Genomic DNA, 14,648 nt, shown 5'->3' with positions numbered 1-14,648 from the left:
CGTGCTTACGTATAGGTGTCATAAATGTACATACAATGATAATTGTACATTCCTAATATTTACTAGTACAAGCCATTTATTTCATCACTTATTTGATCATGTCAACGTTTGTGTTTGATGCGGTGGCGGGAAAGGAGGTGTGTAGATGTTATTGGCCGATGATGAGTTTTAGTATCAATTTAAAAAATATATATAATAAATGTACTTTTAATAAGAATAAAAAATATTTTTTACGATTTATTCAACAAAATAATCTTCCTAAATTAGTGCCAGATCCTAAGTTACTAAAATGTAGCGACAAATTCAACTAAGAGTGGATCATTACATAATACTTTACCGAAAACGGCATATCAGGGCATCCACAATAGGGCGAAGGATGTGATAAAGGCCCGCCCTATGCACTGTCACATCAGGATTTTATCATCCGCTCTATCCACCTGCAATGGGGCGAACTATACGACGCCCTAAGCCCCGCTCTGTAGTTTTTACTTATATTTTGTATTTATTTATATGTTTGCAAATATATCAAGCAAAATAAAAAAAAAAACACCATAATTAAAGACAAAACCTACATTAACTTAATCGTACTGGGTGTTGGCGTCGAAGGACCGGTATTTACCGGGTTCTGTATCCGGCCAGTGTGCACCACCACCAAACATTGGACTATTGGGATCCATTTTGTTTGAAATGTGGAAAATGGAGTGTGATGGAGAGTGAAAGGAGTGAAAAATGAAAGTGAAAATGAGGTGTATTTATATGTTTGAAAAATTAAAAAACGCGTTGCATCGTTCGCGACGCCATAGTGGCGAACGATGCCGCGGAGGACGCGCATCATCCGCGGACGATGTCAAGGGCGCGGACGATGAACGACGCATCATCCCGCCCCATTGCGTATCCCTCATAATTCATAAACTCCTATTTGACTAAATGTTGATATGAGTAAATAATCATATTGTAATTTATTTGAATTTTTTGATATACTGAAATGTCTGTATGAGTAATTTTCAATACTAAGGCTGTATACCATAGTTTTATGATATAGGAAATGTACCCAATTTTTGATATATTGATGTATCTTTCCCGCCCTAGATTAAGCAATGCAGCTCGGAAGGGCAGTTTAGTCATTTACAATAGGCGACCTGGCATATCGTTCAAAGCCCAAGGCTATTTCCGTAATTTCGGCATCACAGCATGACCATGCCCACGCTCTTCACGTCCGCCCGCCAATATAGCGCGCTGCTTATATATCATCTGTATGTATATGCGCGCCCACACACACACACACACACACCAGATATTCGCTCTCTCTGCAGTTGAGCTGGTGCAGTCCCCCACCTACTTACCTCTCTCTTTCACTCGAATCTCTCTCTGTGCGATCGGTTCATACGTCCTTCATTTATCCACCACAATTCCTTGCGCACTCCTTCATTAGATATAGTTCCACAATCAGAGAGGGAGAATTTTCAATTTCTCTGCTGCTATTCTGTTTGTGTGCGAAACGATGCCGTTGGCGCGAGTGGATGTGAGGAATGAATACAGATTGGGAACTCCAGAGACGTACATTGAGGCGAACAACGATGAGCCTAAAGAGATTCTCCAAGGAGTCGCCGTTGCTGGCCTCGTCGGGCTCTTACGCCAGCTCGGTGATCTCGCTGAGTAAGTGTGTTCAATTGTTTGAGTCTTCACCTTTTTCAAATTGTGGTACAAGTTGTATTATATCAGCCAGTGATTTGTAATTTTGTCCACTAGTTTATGCTGATTGAAAAATTTGTTGCTTCTTTTACAATATTAGCTCGGAAATGAATTTTCTATCGTGAGAATTCCTCTAGTTTTCTGAATTTGATCCACGAGAAAAAGGAATTAGGTGTAGTAGTAACGTTCATATCACGCTCTGCACATTAAAACTTTGCCGTTCAATTTCTGCTTCTAAATTACTCCACATTAACTTAGTTGGATATAGGTGAGAGATGAAGCAATTGGAAGTTCTCTCACATTACCTGCTTTTACATTTATCAGTTTGTTACATATCCAGAAACGGTGAATCTTTTACCAAATTTACATGTTCTGGCCGCTTGCCAGAGATGGGAAACAGAGATATAAGTGCTCAGTTTGTTACATATTCATCATCAAGGCTTATAGACAAACGCAATTTTAAACTCTGTATGTGGTAGTTTTGCAGCAGAAGTTTTTCACGGCTTGCAGGAAGAAGTGGTGGTGACATGTTCTAGAAGCCGAGAGTTGATGGCTCGTGTGCTCCGGATTGAAGCAGAAGTTGTTCCAGTTGAGAAAGATGTATTGTCACAACAGAGCCACTTACACCTAGCTTATACTGCTGGTATGGCTACTTTTATCATGAACTATTTTTGCACTACTTCTTTTCCATCAGTTTAGTTAGTTTATAATTGAATAAACCATTACAGGTCTCAATAGGCAAACTCAAGCTCGATGTGAACGAAATCTATTTGTATATAGTGACATGCCTCAGTTTATCTTGGATTACTATGAAAATTGCCGTAGCCCTCCACAATTTCACTTGCTTGACAGGTACGTATTCTCTTAAATACAGTAGCGGAATCCACATATCGGTTATACAATAAAGTTTATCATTGCCTTAGGTTTGACCCTGGTGGTCCTGGATCATGCTTGAAAAGGTATTCAGATCCAACTATCTACAACTTTGCATCAAAGGCATCTGGTTATGCAAGTACTGGGAAAGTTGAAAAGTTTAACAAGTCAGAAAAGAGTAAGGTAATACAAGCTATGTAGAATTACAGAACACCATGGCTCTGCTGTATATCTTTACCTGCTGCATTTACCCTTGTGTTGGTTGCCAAAAAATATAACCAAGTAGCTCAAATTCACAAGCACTTGGTTGTCTATTCCTAAGTTTTTAGGTTCTATCATCTTTCTGTTAAGTTTTAAATTTCCTTTAGTGCTCATTTGGGATTCGACTAAGCTGCGCTGAAACTTGAGCAGAAACAAAGTCCATGCCCGAGGAATGGAGAAGTATCACAAGATGCATCCTTTGCGAATCTCATTGCCAGGTATTTTACATTTGGTGCTTGAAACTGAAAATTGAAATGGGAAATCAAAAGTAGAAAGCCATGGGAAATCTTGATGGAAACATGGGGGAGGATTATGAATAATTGAATAGGATTACTTTTTAAAGTATTCATTGCACTTTTATGATGATTGAGGTGCTAAGCTCGAAACGTATAACGTTGCAGCATGCAGTCGCCCTCTAATGCAGGTCGCAATACTTCTCCTTGCCAACCAACAGATTATTCTTCATTAAGATCAGATGTGCATGAACAGTCAGATTCAGACAAGAGAAATGAGTTAGGCTGCAGTAAAGATGATATATGTTCAAGTTACTCCATGAAAACCAAAGAAGAAAAATCAAGAGGACTGTCAGCTCAAATGACTGGTGATTACTTGAATCCCATCAAGGCGAAAAGCATTGGATCTGGTGTAGGAAATTCTCAAGAGAACTGTGCAATGCTTCATGGGCGAAATGAAGAAGATCCTTGTTCATCTCCTCCACTCTCTCACATGAAAATATCAGTCCAACCAATTGGTGGCTTTGTGACTTCGAAAAAGAAACCGAAGTTCATGCGAGGCATTATTGATCATGGCAGCATAGATGTATTGCCTTCATTTCAGTTACTTCCAGAGGTTTCCAGCACTGGGCTGAATGTTGCTTCAGACTCAGACGATGAGACATTCCGAGCAGCATCACCTTCTTTATCAGATGGCTCTGAATCAAGTCCTGAGCAGTTCGAGTCCAGAATCCAGAACCAGTCATTCCGATATGAGCCAGAATTTGCAACAGCTCCTGATCTTCCTCCTCTACCTCCTGTTCAATGGTGGGCTTCAGAAAAGAGTCATGACACGATGCCTCAGATCTCCAACAACGCGTTTGATCTTATGCATACAGCGTCTTCAAGTTCTCAGCATAAGCCTGCCCCCTTGAATCATGACCAAGATTTGAAGACTGCAAATGAGCAGAAAAGCAAGGTCTAGCATTTTAATTTTAAACTCCTTGTTTGTAAGTCAGGCTGAAGCTAAGTCTTGTCTTTTTTTAACATGCAGCCGATCTATTCTGAGAAGTCAGATGCCGAAGGAGAAGCTAAAGGGAACAAGAACATAGATGAAAACAATTTCCTCAACCAAATTAGAACAAAAGTGAGCGGCTCATAGATTTTTGCATCACAATTTTACATGAAACTATAACAACCTTTGCCTCTCCTTATATGTTGCGGTTTCAGTTAATGAGTCTGAGACCAACTGAGCCATCAGGGACCTCTACTAATGTCCAAGGAATGACGATTCTTGACAAGGCAAATGCCATTCGCAAGGTCTCTCTCTCTATATATATATCTAAGCTATATAGTAATATCACCTTGTCTTTTCCCTAATATTCAGAAATTTATTCTATTTCTCTTCAGGCTGTTGGAAGTGATGATGAGTGATACATGATTCAACACCCTAACTATCAATATGGTAAATTTTTTTGAAATAAATTATTCAAAAAGTATATACCAAATATTAAATGTTTATTGGTTGTACGTAGAAGATTAGTAATTAGTGCTATAAAACACGGAATCCTAGTTTAGCAATTGTCTTCTCGTGCTTGTACTCCACCTCTAACTCTAGGTTAGCTTTCCTCTACTTCTATCAAATCTTGATTCTTCCTTAATTTAAGCCCACCTTAATTTAAGAGAGTGAGCTCTGGTCCCTTTTTCCCTTTTTTTTTCTTTTGGGGGTGTTTGATACTTTTACCATGTATATATTCTCAAGAAAATATTTATGATTATACTCAAGCTTCTCCAGACTTTGACCAAGATACAATCTTTTCCTGATTTCATTCACATATGTTTGATAGAGCACCGTCTATGACAAGACATTGTACTACTCACTTGTTAGTTTACATATTTACCCCAATTTAATTTGCTTCTACCTTATTTGCCCTCATCTTGACCTAAAATATAGATTGGGTTTTCTCTTCATTTGCTTTGCCGCTCAAGTCTGCTTCTTGGAAGATCTTGAGGACGACATGAACATAGTGGGAAACTGTTTGGCCAAATCGCCAGAATTCAAATTTTACCACTCTGATTTTTTTTGTGGTGAGCAAGAACACACAAGAAAATTGCAACCTGTTCTTCAACCTTTACGAACCTACCATCAACCAATCCACCTTGCTCGTGTAATAGGACACATAGTCGACCAAAACAATTCCTATCCATTCGAAGGTTATCAATGCAAGCTTGGTCGGATATTTCAACCAATCTTGTGAGTCTGCGAACTTGCGTAGGAATCCTTTGCAAGCGTGAAAATTGACGACGATTTCTTCTTCGGTTATCAGTTTGCTCCTCAATATCCAACATACCATATGCATGAAGGCAACACGTAATGCGCAATTGATGTAGACGAATAATATCAAAGATTATCACAGCAAGAGCTTCACTTGACAGTCCATCGGCATGCTCCATCAATATGGCTATATCAGAATCTAATATTCAAATTTTTTCTGCATTGATAGAATAGAACCTAAGTGAGTAATCACATGCATTTTCCACCAATAGATATCTACGTCAGTTAAACCATAAACCAACACAACACTAAAAAAACAATTGTTAATAAACTGCAATTGCAGAAACCACAATACACTATTCTTCAATTAACCCAACACATGCATAACCAGGGTTTGAATCTAGTTCAATTAAAACCAACAAAACCCCAAAAAATTGGCAAACTAGTTCAATTCAACCAATCGAAAAACTCAAAATTCTAAAACTAAATCAATTAAACCAATCTGGATACAATCTGCATCATTTTCCAAATAACTCAAATTATAAACGTGCATAGTGGTTTTAACTATTTCAATTAAATCAAATAGATCCCAAAAGATTATAATCCTATCTCTATTAAATCACCAAATAAACACTCTACGATGATGAACAGATTTTAAAAAATTAAAAAATAAACCACATATTAATTTACGGAAAAATTCATCAACACAAATCAAATCAAATGACTGCAATAGACACATGGCAGAGGGGAAGATATGGTTAACTCATCGTATGTGTCAAGGATTCCAGCAAGCATAATCGAAAAGTTGCTATGCAGGGAAAGATAAATTTTTTCTTGAAAATTTCAAGTGAAATCTACAATTAGTTCAGCCCTAAAAACAACATCGGCGAGATTGTTGAACGAGGATAGAAAAAAATTGAACGAGATACTAACCTGTTTTCATTCACTGCGCACAAGCTGTGCGTTTGAGGAAGAAAGAGAAATTATGATAGGGCTAATCAGCTTGGGAAGAATGAAATTGAGGGCAATGAAGTCAATTATTCATATAATCTTGATACGGTAATTGATGCTGATTTAAATACCTGCCCTGAATGCTGATAATATAATTGGGATATTCATGATAAAAGTCTTGGGCTTTTTTGGGAAGCGTGTAAATACACGGGCCGTGAAAAACACATTTTTTGGTATCAAACATATGTGTTTGACCAAAGATCAGTGTGAATCAGTAGTAAAAGATAGTATCAAACAACCCCTTAGAGTTCAAAAGAAGTGATTAGCCACAGAATAATAATGATTTCCTTTTTTATACATTTATTTCTCTTGTAGTACTATATTTTATAGCTATTGTGATTTCTATAACATACATAAGCAAGCAACAAAGTTATTTGGACTCTAATACAATCATCCCATTTAAGTGTTTGGAAGTAGGATGATGTGACTCTTTAGGAATTACTACTATCATTTTTCCACTCAATCCATGAATTGTTATTCTATTCCATCACAAAGGGTATCACAATTATTATAAATTCGTTTTAATCAGTTTATCAGTTACATGTACTCGGAATTTGGATTCCCCTTTAAAGATACTCCTATTTATTTCTGTATAAGGCATTCCGAAAGAAAAAGTGTCTCTTTTCAAATGGACAGTCACAGTGGATATTTAAAAGGATTTTGGAAATGTGGTTAGCCCCTTTTAATTAACAGGAAATAAAGAGATCTTTATCAAAGTAATCCCATAATCAAATCCTACTTTATTCCATCCAGATGAAAATTAATAGCAACAGACTGATATGATTCAGAATTTCAGATTCATACATAATTCAGAGATATGAATTGCAAAAATTAAGACAAATAACGAACAAACACAACAAAACATAATCAAATGTATAATCTAGATAGATTTGAAAACCACCAATAGCAAACAAAAGCAATAACATAACAAGCGTCTGATTAAAATCTAGAGGATATATTCTCCTTTCTTATTTATTTTATCTACTCTGTTCTATTTTTATTTTAATTGGTTTTGGACCAAAATCTAAAGTTAAACTTTTGAATAAATTTATCAATTCAATAAATTTGTAAATGATACGGGTTTTAATGTGCAATTGGTAAAAATAAGAAAAAAAATGAAAAAATAGTGGAAATAGTGTTAGTGGATTGTGAGGTCTACATTATTTAGTTGTGCGGAATTGATTAAAACTTTTTATATTTAGAGTTGGTCTAATTTTGGGGACGATCCAAAATAATAAAATTAGTCTATTTTTTAATGATGGAGTGAGCATATTTTTAAAAGGAGAAATAAAGTGGGGGAGAAAAAAGTGCAAGTGAATTTCTTTTGTTAATTAATCAAACTAATGAAAAGAAACTCTGAGCTATTTATTAATCTTTAATTTGCAACACACCTGGCTTGGGGGCCCACCTCTCTGGTTTTCAAACCAAACAAGATGATGACATGGACAAACGTCGAGCACTACCTTTTTCACTTATCCACTCTGTCGAATTGGTGAATCTATTGATTACTTTAATGAAATGAATATAAAAATTATGAAATTATCTTATTTATACATTATTAATTTTATAATAAATGTGATAAGTATTTTCATTTATAATATAGATAATTGTCATTTGAAAAATAAGTTTTTATTAACTTCTAATCAATTTTACTATTTCTGAAACTATAATATAAAAGTAAATTTTTTATGTGATAGTCAAAAATTGAAACTGATGTGAAAATTTTAATATGATAAGATAACAAGATCATATGGTTTTCAAATAATTGCCATTATTTTAATTAACATCCAAAACAAAATTACGGTTTTTACAAAACAATGTTTGTTTTGTTGTTACTATTTGATTTTTGTCACAATAGTTTCGACTTTGACTATTATAGAATAATTGCAAAAATTTGAGCAGTTATGATTTTATATTTTTGTTTTAAAAATTATTGAACTGAGCAAAAGTCAATATAAATTTATAATTTAATTGAAAATGACCTCTTTTAAATATGAAAATGAAAAATTCAAAAAATATGACTCATTCATCTTTAACCAAATTGTTAAACAACAACAAAACAGTGAAAATGAGAATTTTATGGTCACACGTACTAAAATGACAATATATGACTGACGAGTTATTCAACCTAATTCAGTACTAATATTACTCCCCCCGTCTCCCATTACGAGTCACAGTTTGACCGGGCACGGGTTTTAAGAAATGTAATGAAAAGTTGGTTGAAAAAGTTAGTGAAATGTGAGATCTATTTTTTTATATTAGTTTTATAATAAAATATGAGTTAATTGAGTTAGTGGAATTTGAGACCTACTTACTATTTATGGTAAAAATGAAGTGTGACTCTTAATTGGAGACAGACCGAAATGAAAAAGTGTGACTCTTAATCGGGGACGGAGAGTCCTATATATAAATGATAGTGCGATTTAGTTGATCACAAGTCAATACCCCTTATTATATAGTTCAATTTCTCTCATTACCACTTAGTTCATTATCGAATTTAATCTTTTTTCTTTCTATCTCTTTGGGATAGGTATGGCAGAGATCCAAGAAAGAGACATACTATCAGGGATCAAGCTATTCGGCGCCACGATTCCAATCATTAGAGAAGGATCAGAGCCAAACGATGACGGATCAGATTCAACGAAAGAGGAAGATCGGACGGCTGAGAAGAATAAGATCATCCCGTGCCCGAGGTGCAAAAGCACGGAGACCAAGTTTTGTTATTTCAACAACTACAATGTTAATCAGCCCCGACACTTCTGTCGGGGCTGCCAGAGGTACTGGACCGCCGGCGGGGCTCTCCGCAACGTCCCCGTCCGTGCGGGGCTGCGAAAAAACAAGCCGGCGGCAGAGGAGGAGGGACGCTTCTTTGAGGCGGCGAAGAGGAGGAGATGCGATCGTAATAGTCAAAGTAGCTAATATATTTTGCCTCTTGTCTTGTAGTTCAAGGATTTATTTTATTGTAAAAATAAGAATAAAATGGAAGGAAAGAGGGAATAGAAAAATAAAAAATGTTTCCATGTTTCTTGTTGAACGTATAAGGACAAATGTCAATAATCTAATTAAACAAAATTAAATAAATATAAAAGAGAAAAATCTTATTTTAGTAGGAATGTCATCAAATGCAAACTCTAAATATTGTACAGACTCCAAACTATGATCTAGACCGTTAGAAAATGTCAACAGATTGATGATAAAACCATAGCAACAAAAGATATCAATACAGTGTCAACGGTTGATGCTGTGTTAAAATTGTATTGATACTGTATTGACATCAAAATTTTGAAATTCTACCCTATGTTGACATTGCGTTGATATTGTGTTAAAAAGTTTAGAGTTTGTACAATATATTAGTTTACATTTTATCACTAAATAGTAAAACACATCACTTTAATCATCATTAAATGAAAATATTTTGCGTACATGAGTAGAATAATTGAGACAAATGATAACTTTGTGATTATGGAACAAATTGACAAAATTTCATAACTTAAAAAATTTGAAGCGTACTCAAATGCTCAATACTCAATAGACGTATCCTTAGTTTACTTTGCAGTGAAACAAGAGGTATATTGTTTGAAATGTGTATATAATTAAGTCTCATTAAATTCATATCTAAAAATTAAAAAAATTGAGACTTGTAATTTAAGAGGGAGACTATGATTTATCAATAATATATTTGTGTACCGTTGAATATATATACGAGTAAAACGCGTGGACTAACAAGCAAGTTTAAGTATATATGCTGATGAATTGGTCTTCTGACTTGCTACTAAGTAACATGGCTGCGTATCATAATTTACAAACCAATTCTTTTCTCTCTCTTTTTTTTTTTGGCTTATTTCAAACTGAGCAGTGTGAAATCAGGTCTATTGTATTAGCTTCTCAAATTTTATACTTGTCCAGTGAAGTTTATTGGTTGCAAATCAACTTTGATTCATGAATAATCATACTAAATTACTAATGCTTTACAAAATTCCTCTTTTTTTAGGAAAATTCTAGTATCAATGCTTATGATTTCATTGTACTCCCTCCGTCCACGAATAGGAGTCCCATTTCTTATCGGTGCGGGTTTTAAGAAAAATGAGCGGAAGAAAGTTAGTGGAATAGGGGTCCCACTTGTATATGTTAGTTTTAAATGACATGTGAGTGGAATGGGTTGGTGGAATGCGGGGTCTCTTTACCATTTATGGTAATTATGAACCGTGACTCTTATTCGCGGACGGACCAAAATGGAAAAACGGGACTCCTATTCGTGGACGGAGGGAGTAGTAGATATGAGTGGTTGGGAATATGAACTATATTAAAATGAGCTTATAGAAATTAATGCAGCAAAAATTGGTAGTTAGGAAGGAAACTACTAACATACACAATGCATGGTTGGTAATTACTAAGAAGTCTTCCGTTTTTTTCACATATGCATTGGATTATGGGATTATGAACATTAATTTTACTCGATCCATTACAATGGTCAAGATCTTTAAAAAGTGATTTTGATCTAATGACCATTTTTAGCTAGTTCAAATTTCCGTCAAAATATCCAGATAGTTTTTCCTCAATGTTTCCAAACACTTTTTTGATCTTATGGTCATTATTATTCCTATTTAAATTTCCATCAAAATCTTTAAATAATTTTTTACCAATATTATGAAAAAATTAACAAGGTTTGCCGCATATCATGTTGTACATAAATAGGTTGCTAGTTCCTCTTGTTTCATTTCAATTGGGTATTTCACTACGCATTTGGTTTATGTTACAATACATATAGTTCATGATTTATAAAAAAAATGTTTAAGATATAATCATAGTGCGAAAATAATTGGGTATTTTACTGATATTTTATCTTTTAAGTAAAAAATGTGTAAATTGACGAACATGGCCTAACCTAGGCCTGTCAAATTGGGTACCCGCGGATACCCGATCCGAAATTTCCAAAATCCAATATCCGATACCCGACCCGAATTTGATTTCGGGTACCCGGATACCCGACTCGGGTACCCACTCCCAAAAAATCGGGTATCCAGTCCCACTTGTGATTTTGATTTTTTTTTTAAATTAACTACAAACTTTTAGAATTTATTTAATATTATTTAATTCAAATTTATTACAAAGTTGAAGTACTAATATTCAAGTAAAAATAACTATAAACTTTTAGAAATACAAAATTCTTATAGTAGCTCGAATTTAAGAGAAAATAACTATAAACTTTTAGGAATACAAAATTCTTGTAGTAGTTCGAATTTCAAATAAAATAACTACAAACTTTGAAAAATACAAAATTCATAAGTTATACATATTAACATCTTTCATCCATCCACAATAAGTCAATAACCATCAAAATTCATAAATTCAAACATTCATTCTGTATAAATATCACAATTCAATCATTCATAAGAATCAAGATCTAACAATAATATTACACATGTGCGATGCACAGATTAAATTATCTTTAATCGAAATCAATTAAACAAAATTAGGAATAATATCATTATATAAAAATTGTAAATAATTAATGTGTATTCCATAATACAACGAACATTACATGTACAAAGTAAATCATGAATAACAAAGAATCCTTCGAGTACCACAACTTATCCTGTGTTACAAATTAATATATTTTTTTAAAATATTAATTTTCAATTTTAAATTAATTAAACAAATTAAAATCAATATTTACAATGAACAATATGAGTAACAATTTTAGTTATATAAGAATAAAAAATTTATACAAATCAAAAGCATAATAAAAATTTATACAAATCAAAAGCATAATAAATTTGAAACAAATCACATAATATAATGTTTAAACAATAAATCATGGAATAGGAATATAAAAATCTATCACAATAAAGAATTAAATACAATGGATAATTATTCATCTTCATCATCACCATCGTAATAATTCCAGTCAGATTCCACTTCCTTTTTCTCTTTTCACTCTGAAAATGACAACTCCTGCACTAAAGAACAACTTCCTCCCTTCCGGCCTCGTCTCCAATCTCCAACAAGCTCTCGGGAGTATCGTTAAGTACACTATACAAATACAACATTCTTAAAATCACTTACAAATGATATTAAGAATTCATCTATTTCTCTTGTATCTCCTTCATCAGTTAGAAGTATAAACATATTATGACGTGAATCTTGAAATTTTGATATAGTCATTCTGTGTTTATTAATTGAATAAGACAATTAATACTAAGATGATTCCATTTTATACTTGTAACAATGAAGTGTTAATTTATGCCACTAACTATACCACTAATCCACTAACTAAAACTAAATAACCAACTCTTATTCACTCATTATGAAACTAAATAATTCATATTTATATTTAAATAATAATGTCTATTTTAAAAGGACATTTTCTTAAATACCCCCAAAACTCTCCTTATTTCCCTAAATACCCCCAAAACTCCTTTTTTATATATTGTATAGTTTCCCTAAATACCCCCAAAACTCCCCTTTTATATATTGTATAGATATCATCAAAAAATTCAAAATTATAAATATCACAAGTCAATGAAATTAAAATGTAATTAAAAAATTAAATTGCATATCTTATAGGCTAACTATTAAGTATTAAATAAATTATAGTTAAGAAATTAAATTATATTTAATTATAATAAAAATATAATTTATTAATTTTAGAAAATAAATCGTATAATTCCGATATACCCGATACCCAATAATTCAAAATTCTCACTATCCGATCCCGATCCGATATTCGAAAAATCAGGTTTCGGTTATCTAATCATTCGACTTTTTCGGATTTAGATATTGGGTATTCAATATCCAATATCCATTTTGACAGGCCTAACAATGGAGTAACAATGGAGGTGATCTTCATGAATGTAACGAAAGCTTACATGGAATATTATAATAATTGTCTTTTTGTAGTGGAAAACTAGAATGATACTGGAAGTAGTTAATTGTTAATCATACAAGTCTGCACGACACTCAATCATATCTATATTATTGATTGTCGCAATTCATGGTATGCTAAAATGAAATAAGGAGAGAAGTAATGGAAATGGGTATGGAATAGAGATTGGAATATTATGACAATTTCAATTTATTCTTGTACTTGGTACGCACAAATAATATAAAGAGAATGAAATTATTATTACATGATTGATTTCATTCATATGGATGATAACTACAAATAATATAGGAATGAAATAAAATCTATGAACAATTATACAAACACGGCATACACTATACACACTACTCGATCTATAAAGATATAATATGTTGGATTCTTGGATTATGTTATTTCAAATTAATATGGATAAAACATTTTCGTGCATCCATGAACTACGAAATATACAAATAATAAAAATATGGATTATTAATAGAAGGACAATTGATATGAAAACTGATTAACTTATAATAGTTAGACTCATTTTTTTATTTTGAAAAATTCCACATTATTTCTACATGAAGTATATATTAATAGTAATAATTAATCATTTTTCTCACTCTTACTTTTCTCTCTTTCTTAGTACTCGTTTGGAAAGCTTTTAACCATTTTGCAAAGCTCCATCTGTTTCTTCATAATTGAGTCATTTTTCAATTTTATGAAGTTTCTTCATAGTTGAGTCATTTCCATATATGGTAACTTTTCTCTCTTTCTTACTTTATTCTCTTACTTTTTTATCTATTTATTTAACACACACTACATTCATTTTTAAAACTCCGTGCCGAAAAATTTCGCCTCAACTATGAAAAAACGGATGGAGTAGTACTTTATTTTATTCATTTCTACTCTATTATTCTTTCTTACTCTTTTATCCATCACTTACGCAATAAACACACCATTCTTAAATTTCATGCCGGAAAGTTATCCTCGTCTACGAGGGAGTAGAGGGATTACTATATAAGTTCATTCATTTTGAACTGAAAAATAAAATTAGTTGTTCGCCTCGAATCATCTATGGAAGCATCTGATTAGGCAGTCCTAACATCAATCGGGGACCGGCACAAGTGTACTCTCCTCTCTCTCTTGGATCTTTTGTACCCAACAAATATCAATCAATTCGTTTTTTGTTTTCTTACTTCCCGAACAAATTATTCAATTTCCATCGACATTTTGGTTGCACCGTAGTGAAAAATCCATGTTTTTTAGGTTCGAGTCACGATTGAATGCGGCGGAGTACGGCGGAGCGTGCATATGACGCGTCGCTGACGTGGCCGTATTATCGGCTATAATATGCTGATTTTATTAATTTATTTTTCACGAATATAAATAATACAGATGGCGGTTTCTCCACCTCTGTTTCACTCTTTCTCTCCCCGAATCAGCTGCCGCCGGTTTTCGACGA

At 33.4% G+C, this 14,648-nt stretch overlaps 1 protein-coding gene and 1 pseudogene across 2 annotated transcripts; both read left to right on the top strand.

The window, feature by feature from the left end:
* Positions 1-1,282: 1,282 nt before the first annotated feature.
* On the top strand, positions 1,283-4,851 carry LOC125196920 (uncharacterized). 2 transcript variants are annotated; one of them, XM_048095584.2, is made up of 9 exons: positions 1,283-1,656; positions 2,172-2,335; positions 2,421-2,544; positions 2,616-2,748; positions 2,977-3,044; positions 3,228-4,017; positions 4,093-4,185; positions 4,269-4,358; positions 4,449-4,851. In XM_048095584.2, the coding sequence occupies exons 1-9, from the start codon at positions 1,502-1,504 to the stop codon at positions 4,470-4,472; spliced, it is 1,641 nt and encodes a 546-aa protein (XP_047951541.1). In that variant the 5' UTR covers positions 1,283-1,501; the 3' UTR covers positions 4,473-4,851. The 2 variants fall into 2 exon arrangements, with proteins under 2 accessions (XP_047951541.1, XP_047951542.2); XM_048095585.2 differs by having other exon boundaries at positions 1,519-1,656; positions 2,180-2,335.
* A 4,005-nt stretch (positions 4,852-8,856) lies between these two features.
* Positions 8,857-9,243, top strand: LOC125195396 (cyclic dof factor 4 pseudogene; annotated as a pseudogene).
* Positions 9,244-14,648: the final 5,405 nt, after the last annotated feature.

The sequence above is a fragment of the Salvia hispanica genome, chromosome 4, assembly GCF_029641045.1.
Source record: "Salvia hispanica isolate PSC_SH4W2 chromosome 4, Shi_PSC_v1, whole genome shotgun sequence".
NCBI classification, from domain to species: domain Eukaryota; kingdom Viridiplantae; phylum Streptophyta; class Magnoliopsida; order Lamiales; family Lamiaceae; genus Salvia; species Salvia hispanica.
Note: the sequence above shows the minus strand (reverse complement) of the source record. Positions and strands in the feature narration are given on the sequence as shown.